Source organism: Amblyraja radiata, chromosome 10 (genome assembly GCF_010909765.2).
Source record: "Amblyraja radiata isolate CabotCenter1 chromosome 10, sAmbRad1.1.pri, whole genome shotgun sequence".
Lineage (NCBI taxonomy): Eukaryota > Metazoa > Chordata > Chondrichthyes > Rajiformes > Rajidae > Amblyraja > Amblyraja radiata.
Window position 1 is genome coordinate 40,935,960 of NC_045965.1, and position 23,948 is coordinate 40,959,907.

Here is a 23,948-nt window from a genome sequence, read left to right on the forward strand (position 1 = left end):
AAACATTACACAATCCTCTCGCTTCCTGCTCATCTTTGCTATGTTGTACTTCTCTTTTATTTTTATACTGTCCCCGACCTCCCTTGTCAGCCACGGTTGCCCCTTACTCCCCTTGGAATCTTCCTTCCTCCTAGGAATGAACTGATCCTGCACCTTCTGTATTATTCCCAGAAATACCTGCCATTGTTGTTGCACTGTCATCCCTGCTAGGGTATCTTTCCAGTCACCTTTGGCCAGCTCCTCCCTCATGGCCCCATAGTCCCCTTTATTCAACTGTAACACTGACACCTCTCCAATTGTAAATTAAACCTGACCATGTTATAGTCACTACCTCCTAATGACTCATTAACCTCGAGGTCCTTTACCAAATCCAGTTCATTACATAACACCAAATCCAGAATTGCCTTCTCCCTGGTAGGCTCCAATACAAGCTGCTCTAAGAATCCATCATGAAGGCACTCTACAAAGTCCCTTTCTTGGGGTCCAGTACCAACCTGATTTTCCCAGTCTACCTGCATGTTGAAATCTCCCATAACAACTACAGCATTTCCTTTGCTACATGCCAATTTTAACTCCCAATTCAACTTGAACCGTATGTCCAAGCCACTGTTTGGGGGCCTGTAGATAAGTCCCATTAGGGTCTTTTTACCCTTACGATTCCTTAGTTCTATCCATACTGACTCCACATCTCCCATTTCAAGGTCACCCCTTGCATGGACCCATCAGCAAGGACTACAATCAGGAGCCATGGATTTGGCAAATGCAGCTTCTTTCATTCAGACTTGGTTATAGGGTAAATACACTGCTAGTTGAAGTCTAGGCTGATGCTCTGAAAGAAGTGGTGTTCAATGATCTGCAAGAGTTGCATTCCCAGCACAGGCAAATCCAATCACCTCACTGCAGTTGCATCCAAGGTAACCCATTTTTAGAACATCAAGTTGATTTGGAAGTAGTGCTTTCAATTACTCAAGAAATTGTATTCAACTTATCCTGTTTTATCACAAATTAAATGCCCCTTCCCATACTCTCATTCTGCTCCGACATAATGACTGCAGCTAATGCCAGTGCCTAATTGCAAGTAGGTATACATACATCTTACAAATGTAGTGAACAGTTCAGAGTCATTTGTAACCCACAATCAACTTGACCCCTCATTCATATTACCTCCAATAATCTCTTGTTTAGCCCCAGAAAAGTCCCAATATTTAGCATGTTTGAAATGAATTGGACTTCATTAGTTTATTATTTATTAAAATACAAGATTGCCATACAATGATTTATATAAATTTCCAATTAAAGTTACAAGTCACAATTAGAATACAAAGACTGGTCCAATTTTGGTAACATCTGATGTTATTTACAAGGCATAGATTTATCCTGTACAATGGACAATCATTCAGTTCAATAGATGACAAGGGACTCATGGACATTGCTATTGATGCGAGGACTCTGCATATTCAAGTTGGAGTCTTGCCCTACCTCACGTTTGTATTTGTGCTAAAGGAGGAAAACAAAGTTTACACTGTTCAATACAAATTATCTTTCAGGGAAGTGCTATGTATATAAAGATTCCGTGACCAGGAGACCATTTGCGATTTTTAAAGTGCTGATGTGAATAAAAAGGTTTTGACATGTCAGTAAATTAAAGGATAACATCTTGCCCTTGGGCTGGAGGTTAGACACACAACTCCAGTAGTCCATGAATGCAGCATAAAGGAAACTAACAATCCTCTCCCTTGCCCCACTAAATCTAAACATGGCATCCCGTTTTAATCGTATACACTTGACAAATTCCAGATGTGCAAAATAAATAATTTCTGCATGCAAATATTTCATTTCTAGTTCAAGAGATCAGAAACTAAAGCTATGGAAACACAAGTACTTTTCCTTCATGCAAAAAAAAGACTGACATATTACCCATTAGAGTCAATGGGCAATATGTTGCCTCTCACGTGTCCCTGCGCATTAATTTCAAACGCATGCTTAGGGGATGATGACAAGAATTTTCTTGGTGCCAATATGAAGTAGCCTAAGTTAAGTGTGCCTGAAGACATTCAACTCCATGTACCATCAAACAATCATGTGCTAGCTTTCACAAATCTGAAGTTTCATTACACTCCTCAGCCAACTTAAAAATGTAGAAGCTTGCAATATGTTAGTTATCAAACACGAGATTTTCCATCAATCTTGCAGTACAGATACATTGACACCGCCATTGCAGCAATCTGAAATGAGAAATAGTTTAGGATACATGGCAAATGAGTGAAAACAGCAGATTTAGTAACCCTCTAAAGTGAACAAGACAACAGCTATGGGGAAAGGTTGAGCAGGCTAGGAGTCTATTCTTAGAGTACAGGACGATGAGAGGAATACAAAATCATGAGGAATAAAAGGGAAAGATGCATAAAGTCTCTTGCCCAGGGTAAGGGAAAATGGAGAACCAGAGGACATTAGTTTAAGGTGAAGGGGAAAAGATTTGATAGGAACCCGAGGGGTAACTTTTTCCACATAAAGGATGGTGTGTATATATGGAACAAGCTGCCGGAGGTGGTAATTGAGGCAGGCACTATCACAATGTTTAAGAAACACAGGTACATGGATAGGACAGGTTTAGAGGGATATGGACAAAATATAGGTAGGTGGGACATGTTGGTCAGTGTGAGCAAACTGGGTAGAGGAGCCCGTTTCCATGCTGTGTGACTTTAATGCCAAAGATGAACATTTAGTACAAAGCTAAGAGGCCCCAAAAAAAAAAAAAAAAAAAGTTTGCTGTTGCACCCATTTAGACAAAAGTTACAACTTGGGCCAAACTTATACGTTTGGATTATTGGAGATTATACAAAATATTCTGTTGGGCAATAGAGACCTTTAAATATTTTGATTTGCTGGCATCTCAACTTCCAGCTAAATTCTGAGAAATAGCCACTTTTCTTAAATATCATGCCATAAGTTTAATAATGTCTAAATTGCTTGCTTTGGCAAGACCAAGGTATTGAGTCAGTTTAGAACAATGAACTCACCTCTAGTACACAAATCCCTGCTGCAATCCCACCTACAATGTTCGCATTTTCCTTTAGAATGTCAAAGAGTTGCCGAAAACATCCCTGCAATGAATAAGGGTGATATTATAGCTGATGAAACAAGGCAAGGCAGAAAAGGCCAGGAATTATTTTAAAAAAAAAAAGCCATCCTACCTGTATTTGGCTTTGTATTGCTGCTGTCTCAGTACAAATAGTCGCATTGCAACAGAAAGGTGGGTAGGTTTTGTTGTTGTTATTGAAGTAATAGGAATCAGAAAAATCTGTGTAGTTGGTAAAGCCACAACACTTCAGCTGCAAAAGTTGGAGGAAAAAATGTTACATCAAATGCTGGAGGTACACCGTTCACACTAAATACCAGTACACCAGTGAGCAAGATATTCATCAGGGATACAAATGAAGCAAGTTCAAAAACAGTAGGCAAATTTCCCTATTCAGTTGGATTTTGGCCAAGTTTATTCAAATTCTTTGAAGTTTTGGGAACAGTTTGCATCAAGCCTCAGATGTCCCTTTCTCACTTCATACAAAAAAAGCTTCAAACTCTTCAACCTCACCGCCTGAGCACATGCATTCCTTATGACTAGGCTCCCCCTCCATTCCCAAGGACTAGAGATCATTTACCATCTACCCAAGTCCCAAATATCCAGCCATTGCCAAGTCCCACAGCCTCAACTTTAGCATTTATTTAATGTTATATTACAACATCTTTCTACACCATTTAGTAGAGTTGATTTCTTCAGAAGGAGGAAATATAGATAAGAATTTGGTTTTGCATTATGTTCTGGAATATAGAAATTTCAGTATATTCAGGTAATATTATAATTATGCCTTGGTTCCACCATTGGTTGAAATACCAACATTTAAGACTGAATTAATGGAATATAAGGTGAAGTATAGCAACTGAAGTATTTCCTGTGTTATTGAAGTACAAATCCATAACAGTAAATTGACTCAAATACACTGGAGACTTGCCCAAATAAACGATTTTCAGGAGCACTGAAATACACCCCAAGGCAATTGTTCTACTACTATTGACATTGTAGCTGATTCTATAGCATTAGCCTCGATATTAACAGAGCATTTGTCCCCAGTTTAGTCATTTATTTGGAAAAAGAATTACTTCACTCATTGTAGTATTCCAGATGCCGGTTGCATCTTTTTGTCTTCCATAATCATCCCTCAATATTGGAGTAACCCAGGCACGGAGAAGACTTTCGGCCTACACCAAGAAAAAGAAAACTAGGATTAAAATGCAGCTCCCATTCAGAAGTAAATGGAATATCTAGTTCTACACAAAGTACAGCAAAAAGACTTGGTGCTCACCATAACAAAAATAAAGTTTTACAGCCAGACTTCAAATTCAGGTTGAGGCTGATAAGTGAGAGGTAGTTTTTACTTTCAAAAGGAAGACACCATAACTAAAGCTTCAGCTAGTCTCCCGACATTCAAGCATGTTGTGCACCAAAAAATCCAGGACTCAAATTGAGTAGCCATATACAAATGACAAGAACAAAATAGAAGATAGACACAAAATACTGGATGAACTCAGTGAGTCTGAAACTAGTCTAGAAAGTTCTGACCCAAAACTTTACCTATTCCTTATTTCCCCCCCAGAGATGCTGCCTGACCTGCTGAGTTACTTCAGCATTTTGTGTCCATCTTCGGTGTAAACCAGCATCGGCCGTTCCTTCCTACACAAGAACAAAGTGGATGATGGGTTTGTGGCAAGCCAGCATCCGTCTCAATTTTCTCGAAGCATCACAAGGCACTTGCCTGGATGTCTGCATGGTCAATATTCAGGCAGGACATGCAACTGATGTCTAACATGATAGGATCAGTGAGTGAACTGAGATTTCAGCATGTACCATCCACAGGATGGGGTGGCAGAGCAGCACAGCAGAGGAGTTGCTGCCTTAGTGCCCAAGAGCTGGTTTTAATCCCGACTACAGGTGCTGGCTTTACAGTCTGTACATTCTCCCTGTGATAGTATGGGTTTACTCCAGGTACTCTGGTTTCTTCCCATACACCAAAGATGTACAGGTTTGTAGTTTAATTGACTTTGGTAATATTGCAAATTGTTCCTAGTGTAGGATAGTGCTAGTTAATGGGCTGATCGCTGGTCGATGCGGAATCGGTGGTCTGAAGTTTGTGCTGTATCGCTAAAGTCTAAACAGTTATACTCCTTTATAGCTACTGCCTAAAAGGGAAGTTGAGCATGTACACTAAATATGGATAATCTGAAACTACCTCTTCAACCCCAGAATATAAATAGGAACAAGGTGGTCATCTTAACCACCACATCTTCAGGAGTGGTGTGTGGGGGAAGGGTGGGAAGAAAACCCATCTGAAATGGGGATGCAAGTTCTTCTTAGAAAGCGAAGCCAAATGTTACAAAATAGTTCTACTTTCACCACTGTTGAAATGAAAACATTAGATACTTCTAAAGATCTAGCTGGAATAATCAGAGGAATAGAGTTTATAACAATGGCATCAATATACCCTCAGCAGCAGAATTCAATACAAAAGCTTTATGTTGCTCTATTTCATAATGAAAAAAACTTGTACTTACAAAACTAGAATACACCAGAGCCACAACAGCAGCAGCAATCTCAGCAATAAAGATGATGAGAACAATGGCGAAGAACTAGGACGATGAAAACAAAAGTTACCACCATGTTCAGAGAAAAATCATGGATGAACAAAGTTGAAGTTTAAATTAAGGCAAGCAATGCCACGGTCCAAGTGCCCTCCTGTGCAAGTTTGCCAAATCATGCAAGAGTTTGATTTAACTCAAGATTTATGGGGTTTCTTCAGACTTTATGGTGATCATGGAGAGCACAAGATACTATGCCAACATAATCCTAAAACAGGATTTCAGGTCAACCAGCTCATAAAATAACCCACCATATTGTTCAAATAGTGTTGCATTGCTAAGTCAGTAGAGAGGTCTGTCAATTGGTGTAGGATTTGGTCTTTCAGAGCAAGGAGCTGCCTGCAACATTTAAATGGGGTCCAGGACAATGCAGGAGTGACAATTGAAATTTTCTGCAGCCACCATAAAAGGTTCCATGGGAACAGGGCTGTGCTTCCATTGCACGCTGATGGGCTACAAAACCAGCATAAAACCCTTTGACCTTTTACGCAGAAAAAGTCTTGCAAATGGTGCAAGTCTCATGAAAATTGAATATTCAGCTATAGTTAAGCGTGTTAGACTGTAGCATGCAGTCACTATGGCAAGTCTTCCACGTCGCATGCAGTCGCAGCTTGAGAGACCAGGTTCAATGTTTATCAATCCCAATTAAACTCCTGGCATCAATTTGACACGGTGCAGCAATCCCATCCAAGGCCAATGCACCAGATGCTACAAGCAAAGCGCTGAAGCAACTTTACTTTTGAATTTTAGCCATTTTGAGACATGGCTAAATTTTGTTTAAGTGTACATCAAAAACATTTGCTCGGCAATTTCTTGTTTTCATCCCCAGCATCCCACCCAGATCACCAAGCCTGAAAACGTATCCATTATTCCTCTTCAAATCTTTTCCACCTGCAACATATACATACCAGTATTAGCAGGCATTTACTTTCTTTCTGTGCTCCACAACATCCCAGAAATCCAAGGAGAACCAAGATAGCTCCAATGACAATGCAAAAGTAGCCAATGTTGACAAACTGCATGGCTTGAGATGATACGGGGCCAATTACTCTCACAAAGGAAGTTCCATCCACGCTAACCCATATTCCAACGCCCAACAGGGCTCCTCCTGCAAGCTGAAAGGAATGATAAAACAGCAGCTTGAGAAGAGTTTTTTCATCCGTACATAATAAAAAAAACTTGAATTTCATCTGATAAATAGGTGCTTCAAGAATTACAGGGTTTTTTTAAACTTGAAAATTCAAAGTGGTGCAGAGGCAGAGTTGCTACCATACAGCACCAGAGACCCAAGTTCAATCCTGACTATAGGTCAATCCTGTCGGTACAGAGTTGCAGGCTCTTCCCCTGACCGCGTGGGTTTTCGCCAGGTGCTCCGGTTTCATCCCTCACGCCAAAGATGTACAGGTTTGGAGGTTTAGTGGCTTCAGTAAAAATTGTAAAATTGTCCCTAGTGTGCAGGATAGTGCTAGTGTAAGGGGATCGTTGGTTGGCATGGTCTCAGTGGGCCGAACATGATAGGATACATGCTAGTGTAAGGGGATCGTTGGTTGGCATGGTCTCAGTGGGCCGAACATGATAGGATACATGCTAGTGTAAGGGGATCGTTGGTTGGCATGGTCTCAGTGGGCCGAAGGGTCAGTTTCCCCACACTTTGTAAACTAAACACTGCGATGAAGCAAAAATATCAAAACCTCATTTTATTACAACTCAGGATTGATCTTGAATTCAGTCATTTTCTCACACATGGTATTCCTTGGGTCAGATGTATAATTAATACTACATTTCTAATGCAATCACTCTTGTAGTACAGGAGACATGACCAGATTTAACAATCAGGAGAATTCTTCACTCTAGAATAACTGAACAGGATGTTTACTTCTAGAAATAAAAATGTAGAGGAGACTTAACCTAACCAAACAGTAAAACTGCAAACAAGGTGCAAAAGAAACACAATTGCATGCAAAAATAAAAAAGGTGTTGGAGTAACTCAGGTCAGGCAGCTTCACTGGAGAACACAGACGGGTGGCATTTCTGGTTGTGACCATTCTTTATGTACAATTGCAAGTTGGATTAGTAACAAGTTGATTATGCTATATTCAAATTAAAGTACAAAGCCCATTTCTACTACAAAAAGGCAAAACAGTAATGTATGGTTGGAGGTGGGGGGGGGGGGGGGGGGGGGGGGGGTGTGGCAAATAATTAAATGACAAGAGACAGATATTGGAATCTGGGGCAGCATAAACTACTGGAGGAAACAGTTCAGATCAGGCGGCATGTGTGAAGGCAATGGAATGTTTGACATTTTGGGTTGAGACTCTTCAGGATTAGATCTTGAACTGGAAAAAATATTACTTCCTTGAATACACAGGAACACTGAAATAAATACTGCTGGTTTTAGCAAAGCAAATAGAGTAGCAGTGACAAGGTCAGTACCAGGTGGGGTCAAGGAAAGAGTCTGATAATAGAATCGTGGAAAATTGAAAATACTCCAAAATAATTTATTTGGCATCAGCTCAAAAAAGGAGGCATGTAGCAAGTCCACGAGGTGTACTAGACAAAGCAAGAGATTATCAAAAGCTGGTTAACCTGATTATTTGTGACGTACACCAAGTCAGATTTGTTCAAGTTTATCCACAAAAGCCAATAAAGCCTCAAGTTTCACAAAAGATTAAAAACTTTCTCCAAATGGGCGGTTCACCACTGGAAAGGTATCATAAAATCAGATATTTTGGAATACAAGTGGTTAACCAATTGGGCTCCCCTCAAACTAACTGTAAAACATACAACCTTACACACAACTCCCTTCCAAATAACCATGATTTCAAATCGGCCTCTCAAGTCTGTGATTGTTGCCGCCTTAATTCCCAACTCGCTCTTCAGAAACAATGTCAACATTCCTCCAAATAGGTTTCTGCCATAAAAACTAATACCTCCATCTTTGATCTTGGAGTTTGTCTCAGCATTCTCCATGATTGTCGGCCTGGGGTGCACGTTTTGATTTTGGCCAAGATCAAAAACATCAGAAATGGTATCTCTTCTAACCAAAGGATCCCACTCTTAGCCTCGACATTTCCTATCACTCATGAACTTTGAAAGTGGGTTTCTACCGACTTGCCAATCCAAAATAGTTCCATTGAATCATTGTCACAACTTTAATCTTTTGCCATCTTCAAAAAGTGATGTCAGCATTGATCCATTTCTCTACCATCCAGCCAAGTCTAAATCAGGTGATGATCTTTTTGACCATTTGAATGACCAAGATGACCATCTCCAATGTTATCCACCCCCCCCCCCCCCCCTCCCCCCAGCTTTGTCTTAAAACTGCACTCTTTCTCTTAGCCATTTGCATGCAAACATTTCTACCATTTTAACATGGTTACCTGGCCACCTTGCACATGTTCTAATGTCCAATCCCTGGAAAACATTCCGATTCAAATCAACATGAATGGACATAGTTTCCTGGTCCATTGGCATTTTAATTTAATTCTTATTTACTCTATCAAATAGTTTGGCTCACCTTGCTATTCACATTCTGCAACTCCCCACCCCAAGAAGTTATTTTTAAAAAACAGTTGGAAATCCCTTTAAACCTGACCGAGATCTCCTAAATTGCTAATTCTATGATCCCATGCCAATGGCAACCCAGAGCTTTCTTTATAAAAAATGTTTTGCAATTTAAAAGCTCACTAGGAATGAATTCCATTAACAGCTCAATGCCAATTTTTGATAAGCCTGTAAAGTGTCATGACATTTTACATTGAAAATGCTGTAACAAATTGCCGATATTCAAGGCAAGGTGACATTTGCATGCAAAATAGTATCCCAATTACAATAGAAGGCAAAGTCTACAAACCAAGGATTAAAAAAGTCGAGACATTTACAAAAGTGTCCCACATGGGTTATTTTCAATTAATCGTGAGGCCTGGCAGTTGCTACTGAACAAGCATATAATATACTTACAAAGATGAAGAGGTTGAATAGGATCATCATAACCTTCACAAACGTAAAGCACCCCATTTTCACTTGAAAGGAGGAGATCTACATAACAGCAAATAGAGGGTTAAACATTATGAAATTACATTTAATTAAATCCATAATGAAAGTCATATTAGAAGAAAAAGAATGTGACATTTCAGGTCAGAGCCCTTCTTCTGACCCGCAGAGATACTCTAGCATTTGTGTCTATTTTCTGGATACATCAGCAACTGCAGTTTATTTCTACACATGAAAGACATCTTATTCAACCAACCATCCATAAAGGCAAGCTCCACTTGTGGATTTTTGTTGCATGCAGTTCAGTATTTAATTCAGATCTGCTTGAGATAATGGTGTCTTATTTATTGAAGATTCCAAAAGGTTCTCTGATGTTATGTATTGTTTACAGTATACAAATATTTTGTTGGCAAGAATATTCAATTAAAAGTACATATTTATGCCTTGCTTAGTACTCTGAACCTTGATTCTTAGTGGAAGGTTGGGAAAATAATTCATAAATCTATCACAGGTGAAAAAAGTCTTTAGCCTAAATACCCTCCAATTGTTGTGTTATTTGATTATGGAAAATGGGTACAGAAGCTTCATAAAATGTAGTATTGGCAAGCAAGTGTTTCTGTACACAAAGTCAAGGGAGGCTCCCCATTCATGCAGAGATGCACGCTCAACAGTATTTGCTATTTATTGTATTTCTTCCATTTAAATTACCCTTTAACAATTGTAAAAAGCTTGCAAAAGAAGGAGTAGTGGCCAACCATGTGGCCCTGCTATACCATTCATCAGATCATGGTTGCTCAGCTGTGTAATCTTTCAGCACTATCCCTTCAATCTCAGTGATCTCTAAAGAGGATTAAATCCACTGGTTCCAGCCTCTACAACACTCTGCGGTGAAGAATTCCAAAGGGTGGCTACTCTGAATGAAGCAATTTCAGTATTAAACAGCATGCACCTTATTTTGAAACCATACCAACTCTCCATAACTACATCCACTGACCTTATACTCAAAGGAAACATTTCTTCCCTTCATCAAGCCCCAAAAGAATTTTGTACATTTTGGTGCAAATGTTCCCACACAACTGTACTATTCTAGTCATTCTCCTCATGAGATAAGAGTTGCACAGCATGGATGCAGGCCCTTTGGCCCAATTCATCCGTGCCAACCAAGATGCCCCACATAAACTAGTCTCATTTGCCTGGATCTGGGCCTCTTACCTTTCCTATTCATGCACCAGTCCAAGTGACTTAAATGTTATTGTGCCTGCCTCAACATCTGGCAGCATGATCCACATCCTGTGCGGAAAAAGTGGCCTTCAGGTTTCTATTATTTCCCCTCAATTTAAACCCATGTCCCCTGGTTCTTGATTGCCCTACCTTGGGGAAAAAGACTGCACTCACCCTTCCTATATCCCACGTGATTTTACACACCTCAATCTTCTGTACTCTAAGGAATAAAGCCCTAACCGAGTTGGGGCAACATTCTTGCAAAATTTCTCTGTAATCATTTGGCTCATCTTTCTTATGACTAAAACTAAACATAATACACCCAAGTACAGTGAAATTGCAAGTGTCCTGCCTGAGATGTACAAAGTATTGTTAGACACAGATGAGGTACAGGAAGACTGGAGGGTAGTCAGTGAGTCTTTCAAGGAGATCTTGTCTAACTAATTTGACAGACAGCATTACAGCTGGTAGAGTTGCTGCCTCACAGCACTAGACCTGCATTCAATCCTGACATTGGGTGTTGCCCGTGCGGAGTTTGCAGGTTCTGCCTGTGACGGCACTGATTTATTATGTGTTTCAGTGTCCCCTCACATCCCAGACACATACTGGTTTGTAATTTTCCCCTAGAGTTTAGGGAATGGATGCGAAAGCACGATAATGTAGAATTAGTATGAACGGATGATCAGCATGGACTCTGTGGGCCAAAGGGCCAATTTCCCGGATGCATCTTCCAGTCCAATCTATTTTATAGAGTTTAAGGTGGTAACTATATGTTAACGACGATAACATGGCTATGATCCACATAAATGCAAGTGTAGCATTGACAAAATTCACATGGAGACTGGACCAGAAGGCAGGAGCTCATGTGATATAATGCATTGGATTCAGTAGGATTTCAGTCATTAGATTGGATAGGTTTGGCCTCTTCCTTGGAGGAAGAAAATTGGATGGGGGACCAATAGGGGCAAATAAAATTATAAGGGTCAGGATAGATTGCTAGAAACTTTTTCTTGGGTAATGTCAGAGGGTAGTTTAGTTTACTATTGTCGCATGTACTGAGGTACAGTGAAAAGCTTCATTGGCTGTGTGCTCTCCAATCAAGACAACTATACATGATAACAGGCGTCCACGGTGCACAGATACAGGAAATAAAAAAAGTAACAATGGAGAGATTGTAATGTATGATAGCAGATCCACTTCTGGGACCAGCACACAAGGTGCGATCTGGCTTCAGTGTTATCTGGTCCATTTTATTTTATGGAACAAGGTAATGGACTGGAAATTTAGTGAACTGGTTAAAATCTGGGACATTGCCTGAGAGGGTGGTGAAGCAGAGAACCGAATTCAAAATTTAGATGAGATTTTAAATGCAATTGCATAGATGGCCATAGGCCTAATACTGGAACAATGAGATAATATAGTTAGGCATTTGATGGGCAGTATGGCCACACTGGGGACGTCTTGGTGCTGTGACTTACATAATGCCTATTCACTAAGCATCCTGATGAGTCACAGGGGCCGGTTATGCCAATAACCAGGTATTAATTAGTGGAAGGAGGAAGTTCTGGTAGATCACTTTGATCTTGGAAACTAATAATTTGCTGGCACCGTGGTAACCCATCAACACAGATTTCAGCAGAAAGAAAATTAAAAAATCATATTCCAGACAATGCGATCTTGTGGTCAATTCAACGAGATACACTCCAATTAAACAAGAAAGTCAAATTAATAAAAATACCGCATCCCTGAGAAATCTGATTACAAACTAAAATGCCTTGAAAATTCAACATCAGGTAAACAAGCAGAGAGAGACCAGTTGACTTAGAAGTATGAAAACAAACTTGAACTAGTAGCAACCACCACACACGCAATTGTTATTGTTGTATTATATTAAAACAATTTGTAGGAAAAACGACTTTAATTACTGGAAAGGGCTATCGTGGACAAATTCAATTTGTTGCTTTATTTGGTCCTTAATACAGAAGAGTCACCTCAATTCAACTAAGATTGCTATTTTCACCTCTGCAAAACAACCAGTACGCTAAACAAAGTATGGCACGTATCTAGCTCACTACAATCAAGCGTGGACATTCTTCTTCTTACAAGAGATATTTTCTAAATAAGGAGAAACACAAGACAGAAACCACAACCCAAGAATAAAGTTTGGTGGGAAAAGCAAACACAGGCAAGATTAAATATAACAATCAGTGCAGATACATTAATCCGATGGTTCATGCCAGTTCAATTACACACGCACATTTAAACGACCTTCAATTTAACCCCACCCGATGTGAAAACAGGACGGCTGGAATAAAAAAGCATCACAAATAACTCTATTGCACATCCTAAAAGTTAAGCCTTCTGTCTATCACCAACAAGATACGAATTTCAAATGAGAAAATAAAACTTTACAAGTGAAAGACAGAAAAACAAGTTATATTATGTCTTAAAATAACGAACTAAAGTTTTCACTAATTCGAAATTCACGTAATTGAAATATACCTTTTAGTTGTTAAAAGTTCTTTAGTATTTTCCCTTAAAAAGACGATGCAGTAATTCCAGCCCCTTTACAGAGGTAAATCAATGCTTTGGCCGAAACTGGTCAAATGCCTCAGTCAATCCAAATGCCTCACCTGTTGGCTGGCGCTACATTTAAAGGAGGGGGTTGAACCGTGATTTAAATTGACATTGCGTTTAACCAATGGCCCTGGGAAATGGGTTGGCGCTGAATGAACCAGGTAAAATGATGCGTGTGCGCGCCCTCTGGTGAACATGTGGGCAGAGTAATATTAACGATAACCTTACCCCCCCCCAAACAAAACCCTGACGTGGCATCCTTTGTATGAGTCATAGGGAAATGCTTGAATGTAGAAACCATGTTCGTCACAATGACCCTTCTAATTCGTGGAACTCCTCCAAGGTTAAGGCGACGTCTCTGAAGTAGAGGTGCCCAGGGTTACAGCTACATTGGTGACACATTTGAAATGACTTGGGCTAAAATCACAGAATGAAGGGCAGCTCCTAATCCAAACGCCGTTTAGATACATAACCGTCCCAAGTAGCTGTTATGCAGCCGATCAACCGACAAGATTCAGCACTTACTCACGTGAGGAGGGCGATAGATCATTATAATCGAAGCTAAATGTCTTACATGGAGCCTGGGAGAGTAGTTGCCTTGCTTCAGATTGTGCTTCCAAGGTCCCAGAAGGTCAATAATCTTCATGATGTTTCTATTCAACAACTCAATCACCTTCCAATAAGATGCCTCAATCCTCTCTATTTGTAGTTACCCACAACCCCTTTTTATTAATTGGACATTCTTTCCTGAAAGAAAGATATTAATTGACTATTAACAGCTTCAGCTGGGTACACAAGCAGACAGGGGATGTGACTGGTGCAATCACAAATTTAATGAGAATTTGCATAGAAAACGGAGGCCATGATGTTTAGTTTACCCGACCACTCTGAATATTGTAATAGGATAAAGTACTTGACGTTAAGCCTAGCTTAAAACCCTGAGATATTGCCCTCTGTTAAATCAGTTAACATCAGCTACAGAAGGAGACATATAGCCTACCACATGGTCATTGTATTGCAGAAGACATACAGAGAATGAGGTCATTCCTTTCATTGTTTATGTGCTGGTTGATAAGGATCTACCTGGGTTATTCCCATTCTTCCAGCACTAAATACCTTACCCTGCAGGTCACAACTGAAATTTTTTTTTAAATTGTGATGACTCTGCCTTTACCACTTCTTTAGCAAGATTTAACTGCCCGCAGGGTGATACTTTCCTCTTCTTTGCTTATCTTTCATATTTTAAGATTTAGGCTTCCATGAGATGTTTTACTCCTTTGCTAAGGAGAATTGGTGCTCCCATTTACTCCAACAAAGTTCCTTGTAGTTTTCTATGCTTCTGTTAACTCTCCCTTCAGCCATCTATTCTCCCAAAAAATGCAGCCCAATTTTTCATCTAAACTTTCTTCCTAACTATTTTTTCAGTCCTAGAAACAAACCAGAAAATTTAATTTGCATCCACAGTTCTCTCCTGTAACATGCTCACCATGACTGTATACAGCTTAAGCTATGATCTATGAATATATATTCCCAGCATAACCTTATTTCCATAACCTGTGACTTGTTTAATGAAAGGAAATGTGCCAAAACATCCAGCCAATTGAACTGATACAGTTATAACATTGGCATCCACTTGACAATGTTAACAATTCCCCCCAAAAAGCCAGACAAATCTATCAATCAGTTGTTTCATCAGCAGTTTATCAGTATAATAAATTGGCTCCTCCCTACCAGAGATATTTCCTTTGGCCTATTTCTCCGGAGATGCTGCCTGACCTGCTGAGTTACTTCAGCACTGTGTCACTTTTCTTAAACTAGTAGATCTAGTTCCTTGTGTCTATGTCTTGTTTTCTCTCTTTCCAAGTTCTGATGAAGGATCTTCCACCTGAAACTTTAACTCAGTGTCACGTTCCCTGCTGAGTGTTTGCAGCTTTTTCTGTTTTTGTTTTCTGAGACTATTTGATCATTTTTGTATGCGCACAGGCATATCACTGACCTATATATTTATACCCCTAAGTCTTTTTAGACCATGTGTAGAAAGGAACTGCAGATGCTGGTATATATCAAAGATAGACACAAAGTGCTGGAGTAACTCAAGGGGTCAGGCAACATCTCTGGAGAAAAAAGGATGAGTGACGTTGGAAGAAGGGTCACCTATCCTTTAAATCCAGAGATGCTGTGTGACTCACTGAGTTACTTCAGGACTTGTTTAAGAAGGAACTGCAGATGCTTGAAAAATCGAAGGTAGATAAAAATGCTGGAGAAACTCAGCGGGTGTGGCAGCATCTATGGAGCGAAGGAATAGGTGACGTTTCGAGTCGAGACCCTTCTTCAGACTTTATATCTTTCTTCTTATTAGACCACCACTGCTTCTAGATTTTCATCATTTTCGTTTTACGTCATTGTGTATAATAAAGTGGATGATCTCCATATTCATTATCCTTGGTTTTGCCTTTTGGCATAATTGAATATTATAGTGTTATAATGCGATGTTATCATCTGCACTGCATAGCGTGCTGCCTTTCTTTGTGTCCTCAGCAAATATGAATACGTGGCTCATTACAATTTATATAGTATGATGAATTTCATCTGCTTTTAGCCGAATGATTGGATTATTTCATGGCCTTCTGAAATTCCTGAAAAGATGTGCTTACTTTAATCAGCTGAGAGGCAAAAGTGGTTAAAAAATAGGCTTATCTTTACAGATTCTCTTGCCTCTTTTAGTTTGTATCAGAATCAAAATTGGACTTGATTTGGAATGTTTCTGAAACCAGATGAGAGGCCATGCAACTCACTTCTCCTTGGCATCAGCTCCACCTACATCAACCGACTCCAACTGGTCCAGAACGCAGCCGCCCGACTCATCACCCACACCAAATCCTGGCATCACATCACTCCAGTCCTCAAACAACTTCACTGGCTTCCCATCTCCCACCGGATCACCTACAAAATCCTGGTCCTCACCTACAAAGCCCTCCACCATCTGGCCCCCCCATATCTCACTGACCTCCTCTCCCCCTACCAACCCTTACGGTCCCTCAGATCCACATCAGCCGGTCTCCTCTCCATCCACAAATCCAACCTCCGCAGTTTTGGGGACAGAGCCTTCTCCAGGGCAGCTCCCAGGCTCTGGAACTCCCTCCCCCAACTGATCCGCAATTCCGTGTCCCTCACCATCTTCCAGTCCCGCCTCAAGACCCATCTCTTCACCTCTGCCTATCCTTAGCCCCACGTCCCCCTCCCTTTTCATCTGTGCTTGAATTGCCTCATATTGTGTTTTGAATTGAATTCTGTCTTTAATTTGTGTACTAGTCATGTCTCTACTATTTATTTCATTCTGCTTACATGTTTTTCCTCTACTTGCTAAATTTTTGTAAGGTGTCCTTGAGACTCTTGAAAGGCGCCCATAAATAACATTTATTATTATTATTATTATGTGCATGCTGAATTCTATATCTCCTTACACACTTCTGCTATTTATTCATTTACTTACTCGTTTTATGCTTAAACAGCTCAATCTCATTATTATATGTTTATTTTTGTGTGCTTAAACATAACATAGAAACAGAAAATAGGTGCAGGAGTAGACCATTCGGCCCTTCGAGCCTGCACCGCCATTCGATATGATCATGGCTGATCATCCAACTCAGTATCCTGTACCTGCCTTCTCTCCATACCCCCTGATCCCTTTAGCCAGAAGGGCCACATCTAACTCCCTCTTAAATATAGCCAATGAACTGGCCCCAACTACCTTTTGTGGCAGAGAATTCCACATATTCACCACTCTCTGTGTGAAAAATGTTTTTCTCATCTCGGTCCTTATCCTTAAACTGTGACCCCTTGTTCTGGACTTCCCTAACATCGGGAACAATCTTCCTGCATCTAGCCTGTCCAACCCCTTAAGAATTGTGTAAGTTTCTATAAGATCCCCCCTCAATCTTCTAAATTCTAGCGAGTATAAGCCTAGTCTATCCAGTCTTTCTTCATATGAAAGTCCTGACATCCCAGGAATCAGTCTGGTGAACCTTCTCTGCACTCCCTCTATGGCAAGAATGTCTTTCCTCAGATTAGGAGACCAAAACTGTACGCAATACTCCAGGTGTGGTCTCACCAAGACCCTGTAATAATAATAATAATAATGGGTGGGATTTATATAGCGCCTTTCTAGAATACTCAAGGCGCTTTACATCGAATTATTCATACATTCCTCAGTCACACTCGGTGGTGGTGAGCTACTTCTGTAGCCACAGCTGCCCTGGGGCAGACTGACGGAAGTGTGGCTGCTAATCTGCGCCTACGGCCCCTCCGACCACCACCAATCACTCACACACATTCACACACAGGCAAAGGTGGGTGAAGTGTCTTGCCCAAGGACACAACGACAGTATGCACTCCAAGCGGGATTCGAACCGGCTACCTTCCGGTCGCCAGCCGAACACTTAGCCCATTGTGCCATCTGTACAACTGCAGTAGAAAATAACCTTGAATTCAACTGGACAAGGAGTGATGATTTCCCTTAAAATAATTCCTTACCGCAAGGAACCGCTAGGTTGTGAAATAAGAAAACTGCATCTGAGAGCCATCATATTATTCTGGCATCGATTGTATATGATCTCCAATGTGATGGGGAGAGAGCCAATATAAAGAGACTGGCGATGGGTGGCACCAGGTAAGGATGTGGGGTGGAAACATTTTGCAAGGTGATAAATGGAGAAAACAAAGAGCTGCAGATACTGGAATGTGGAAAGTGCATGGGTGCAACCCCGATTAGGGAAGAATGAAGGCCAGGTGGAACCAGTTAGGGTGGTTTTAGGAAACCCTATCAATTGTGTTTGGTTTATCGTCATGTGTACTGAAGTACAGTGAAAAGCTTTTGCGTGCTAACCAGTCAGCCAAAAGACAATACATGATTACAATTGAGCCAAGCACAGTGTATAGATACACGATAAAGGGAATAATGTGAATGACGTTTAGTGCAAAATAAAGTCCAGTAAATTCCAATCAAGGAGAGTCCGAGGGTCTTCAATGAGGTAGATAGTAGCTCAGGACTGCTCTCTAGTCATTGGTAGGATGGTTCAGTTGCCTGATAACAGCTGGGTTGAAACTGTCCCTAAATCTGGAAGTGTGAGTTTTTGCACTTCTATGCCTTTTGTCCAATGCGAGAGAGGGAAGAGGGAGTGTCCATGATTATGCTGGTGGCCTTGCCGAGGCTGTGTGAGGTATAAATGGAACTGATGGAAGGGAGGTTGGTTTGTGTAATGGTTTGGGTTGTGTCCACAATTCTCTGCAATTTCTTGCAGTCTTGGATGGAGCTGTTCGCAGTGGGTAAAGTGCATGACTTATGGGGAAGATGGGGGTGGAAAGAAAGGAGGTGAGAAAATCTGAGTAAATTAGAAGTAGATAGAAATGAAAGAAACGCTGGAACAAACACGGGCTTTGCATTGATCATTCTCCAAGCACCACCTTCATGTGAGAGATTGTAATAAGGCGAGAAAAATATTAGTGAAAAGCTACTGCTTTTACATGAAACCTCAATTATACAATTAGAAATTGTTTTGGGCTCAGTGAAACACAATAATTTAACTGCTATAAATTGTGAATTGATATATCAGTAGTGAATTGATATATAACATAGACCAGTACAGTAAAGAAACAAGCCCTTTGGCCCACAATATCCATGCCAAACATGAAGCCAAGTTAAACTAATCGCCTCTCCATGGTCATGATCCATATTGTTCCATTCCCTGCATATCCATGTAGGTAATACTCTCTAATCCAGGCAGCATTCTGCTAAACCTCTTCTGTGCCTCTCCAACATCTTTCCAGTCTGAAGAAGGGTCTTGACCCAAAACGTCACCTATTCATTTTCTCCAGAGGTGCTGTCTGACCCGTTGAGTTACTCCAGCCTTTTGTGACTATCTTTGATTTAAACCAGCTTCTGCAGTTCCTTCCTACACTGCATGTTGTATCTTCTAGTCCAATCAATTTAATGAATCTTTAGGTGGTAACGGCATGTAAATGAGGATAACATGCTATTATCCACGTGGATATTAGTGAAGCATTGACAATATTAACATGGACTGGACCAGAAGGCAGGAGCTCATGTGATGTAATGCATGGGATTCAGTAGGATTTCAGTTATTAGATTGGATACCATGGAGCTGTGGTCTGCGGAGCTTCCAGCCGTGGACGGCGCTGACTTTAACAACGCGGGGCCTTGAGATCTTCGGCCGAGCATCGCTATGTTGGAGCTCCGCCCAGCTCGGCCTGTGGACTTCGGGAGCCGCGGTCTCTGGTAGTAAGCAGCCGATTCGGAACTCCAAGCCGCCGAGAGTGTTCTTCTGACTCCGGAGTTCCATCATCCAGTGAGGGGGCCTGAAACATCGGGTCGCCATTGCGGCGACCGCAGAGGCCTCAATAGGCCCCGACCATGGATGAACAAAGAGGAAGATGACTGAACTTTTATTGCCTTCCCTCACAGTGGAAAACGTTGATTCCTCTGTGTGGGGACGCTCATGTTAAATTCTATCATGCGTTGTGTTCTTTTCATTTGTCTGTCTGTATGGCAACCCAAATCTCGCTGTACCAATTGGTGCAGTGACATTAATTGTAAACTTGAACTTGATAGGGTTGGCCTCTTCCTTGTAGGAAGAAACTTGGAGGAGGGACCAATAGGGGCAAATCAAATGATGAGGGGCAGAAGTTTATATCAATGGGACAATGGTGGAGAGTTAAAAACTTCAAATTCCTGCACGTGCATATTTCCGAGGATCTTTCCTGGACCTAGCACACTGATGTAATTATAAATAAAGCACATCAACGCCTCTACTTCCTGAGAAGATTAAGGAGATTTTGTATGTCAAAGAGGATTCTCTTGAACTTCTACATGTGTACAATAGAGAGCATATTGACGTTGCATCACGGCCTGGTTCGGCAACATGAACGTCCAGGAGCGGAAAAGACTGCAAAAAGTTGTGAACACTGCCCAGTCCATCACCTGCTCTGATCTCCCCACCATCGAAGGGGTTTATCGATGATGCTGCCTCAAAAAGGCAGCCAACAGCATCAGAGACCCAATCCAGAGAAATTGCAGATAACATCTGCAAGGGCCACATTGAGGTAGATTGGAGGATTGGTCAGGCCATTTAGTGCAAGGTTCGGGATGTCATGTTACAGTTGTACAAGGTGGCGATGAGATCACATCTGAAATAATGCATGCAGTACTGGTCACCATATTATAGGAAGGATGTAATTAAGGGGATGGTTTAGAAAAGATTCACAAGATTGTTGTCACAAGGAACATCAGATGCTGGAATTTTTAGCAAAGCACAGAAATTCAGCAGGTCAAGCAGTATCTGTGGAGGGAATGGACGTATGACGTGCCTGGTTGGGGCCCTTCTTCAGACCTAAGAAGGGTCCCGACCCAAGACGTTGTCTGACCATTCCCTTCACAGATGTCTGACTCGCTGAGTTCCTCCAGTACGTTGTGTTTTGCTTTATTATAACCAGGTTGGTGGAATGGGTGCATAGGTAGCAGATGAGAAATATGAAGTTATATTTTGTTAGTAGGAAGAGAAGAAACAATATAAACCACAGAGCATATTTAAAAGGGGTATAAGAACAATGATCCTAAACCGCTGAGCTCCTCAGCTCTTTGTTTTTTCACAAGATTTTTGCTGGGACTGGTGTGCTTGAAATGCAAGGAGAGACTGAATAGGCTGGGACTGCTTTCTGGAGTGAAGGTGGTTGAGAATTCACCTTATTGGAGTTCAAAGCAATCATGAAGGGCATCGACAAGATGGATTGTCACAATCATTTTCCCAGTGTAAGGTAGTGTAAAACTAGATGACATTAGTTTAAGGTGCAAGAGGTAATATTTAAAGAGAACCTGAGATCGTTTTTTTTAACGAAGAGAGTGGTAGAGGGTGATGGGTAAATAGAGCAAGCTACCGGAGGAAATGATGGAGGTGGATATATTTACAATATTTAAAAAAATATTTGGACAGGTTCACAGTGAAAGGTTTAGTGGGACATGGGCCAAATGCAGGCAAATGTGACCAGCTCGGGAAGATATCTTGATGAGGTATGGATGAGTTTGGCTGAAGGGTCTGTTTCCATGCTGCATAACTTTATGACTTTAAAATAAAGGCTAAAGCATTCACTCATAAATGAGGTCAGAGAGACTAGTCAGAAGTGATGTAAGAAAGAACTGCAGATGCTGGTTTAAATCGAAGGTAGACACAAAATGCTGGAGTATTATAGATATTCATTCCATAATCTGAGACGTTTGTTTAATATAATATATTCAAATAGAATATTAAATAAAGATTTATCAATCATTTCATTAGACGCTGAAAAAGCATTTGATCAGGTTGAATGGCACTACCTTTTTTCTGTGATGGAAACATTTCATCTCGGTGAAAACTTCTGTTCATGGGTGAAACTCCTATATACAAACCCAACAGCTAGAATATTGACAAATAAAATGTTGTCACCCAAATTTCATTTATCCAGAGGTTGTAGACAAGGATGTCCACTTTCCCCGCTCTTATTTGCCCTTGTTATAGAACCACTCGCAGAGAGTATTAGATCCCACACAGAAATTCATGGGTATAACACTAAGCATACAGTTAACAACATTTATTTATATGCAGACGATGTATTATTATACATCACACACCCAGAAATTAGCATTCCGAGTTTATTAAATCTCATAACTTAATTTGGTTCATTCTCGGGATATAGAATGAATTGGAATAAAAGCGAAATTATGCCAATAATGGAACAAAACCTGTTTATACTTCAACAGTATCCTTTTAAAATTGCCTATGAAAAGTTTAAATACCTTGGAATCTATGTGACCAAGAAATATACTTCTTTATTCAAATCAAATTTTCCTCCTTTACTTACTAAATTACACAGAAACATCCAATATTGGAAAACACTTCCCATCTCTTTAGTTGGTAGAATTAATGCTATAAAGATGATTTTTCTCCCACAATTATTATACTTATTCCAATCAATTCCGATATATCTTTCAAAAAAATTCTTCAAAAAAATTGATTCAACTGTTACAAATTTTATTTGGGATTATAAGAACCGCAGAATAAATAAAAGACACCTATGCAAGTCCAAAGTTAATGGAGGATTAGCTTTACCAAACTTTCTATTTTATTACTGGGCAGTTAATATTAAAAATATAACCTTCTGGCTGGATGACATTGATCAACAGCCAGACTGGCTAAAGATGGAGAAGGAGGACTTTTGAAATAGGCTCGATTATTTTAGCTCCGATTAATTTGAATAAAAAAACATACGGAGGAAACCCGATTATACATAGTGCTATAAGTATGTGGAAACAATTAAAACCCACTCTAAAATTGGGTAATTTATCACTTTTTCTCCCTATTGCAAATAACCCTTCTTTCAAATCGTCTGTTTTAGATAGAGGAATTGTTCAATGGAAAACCCATGGAATTAAAACGGCGGGAGACCTTTATCAAAAAGGCATTTTACTCTCATTTCAGGAATTACAGCAGAAATACGAGTTACATGCTAATAATTTTTTTAGATATTTGCAACTTAGAGACTATGTAAAACTACACATGCAAGACTATAGATTTAGGGGTCTAGAAACCCTTGATAAATGTTTGAATAGACATCCCAATACAAATAAATTAATATCTTATATCTATAATATCCTCTTAGATACTGAGGTTCCGTCATTAGAATTATGCAGACGAGCATGGGAGGACGAGTTGGCTCAACCTGTAATGAAAGACACATGGGATGAAAGCTTACAATATATTCACCATTGTTTGTTAAATGCTAGACATTCCTTGATACAATTTAAAATACTATATAGATCACATTATTCGAAGACAAAATTGATTTTTCCAAGTATTTCCCCTCTTTGTGATGAATGTCAATTTCAAGAAGCCAACTTAACTCATACTTTTGTAACTTGTATAAAAATTCAAAATTTTTGGACAGACATTTAAAATTTATTTCTGAAGTTATCAATAACCAAATGGACCCAGATCCAAAATTAATAATATTAGGATTATCAGAACATAGCACAAACTTTATGATGTCAGAGACACTTTCTTGATTACAGTCTAATAAATGCAAAAAAATTAATACAAAACTTTGGGGAAAAAACAGCAGTCCCCACAATTAAAATGTGGATTACGGAAATGACTGAGACCTTGCATTTGGAAAAAATAAGATTTGTCTTAATTGACAAACCAGAATTATTTGTTAGAATATGGTCTCCATTTATTGAATTCTTAAAAAAGTGAATTGGTTTAACATGAAATCAGGGTTGAAACCTTAAGAGATACAGCATGGAAACAGGCCATTTCGGCTCACCAGGTCCACGCTAACCAGCGATCCCCGCACATTAGCACTATCCTATACCCACTAGGGTCAATTTTTACATTTACCAAGCCAATTAACCTACATAC

The 23,948-nt window shown here is 40.1% G+C and overlaps 1 protein-coding gene across 1 annotated transcript; it reads right to left on the bottom strand.

Annotated features, from left to right (window-relative positions):
• Positions 1-1,224: 1,224 nt before the first annotated feature.
• tspan1 (tetraspanin 1) lies at positions 1,225-13,563 on the bottom strand. The gene is made up of 8 exons (XM_033028651.1): positions 13,408-13,563; positions 9,652-9,729; positions 6,600-6,806; positions 5,608-5,682; positions 4,159-4,257; positions 3,195-3,332; positions 3,021-3,104; positions 1,225-2,225 (listed from the first exon to the last, which is right to left on the bottom strand). Exons 2-8 carry the CDS (start codon positions 9,706-9,708, stop codon positions 2,163-2,165), a joined length of 723 nt encoding a protein of 240 aa, XP_032884542.1. The 5' UTR covers positions 9,709-9,729; positions 13,408-13,563; the 3' UTR covers positions 1,225-2,162.
• Positions 13,564-23,948: the final 10,385 nt, after the last annotated feature.

Coding starts and splice junctions, on each gene's coding strand:
- tspan1 (XM_033028651.1), bottom strand. CDS start 9,708: ATGGGGTGCTTTACGTTTGTGAAGGTTATGATGATCCTATTCAACCTC. Junction 6,807..9,651: donor TATTCAACCTCTTCATCTTT/GTAAGTATATTA, acceptor CATTCCTTTCAG/CTTGCAGGAGGAGCCCTGTT. Junction 2,226..3,020: donor CAGGGATTTGTGTACTAGAG/GTGAGTTCATTG, acceptor TTCTCATTTCAG/ATTGCTGCAATGGCGGTGTC.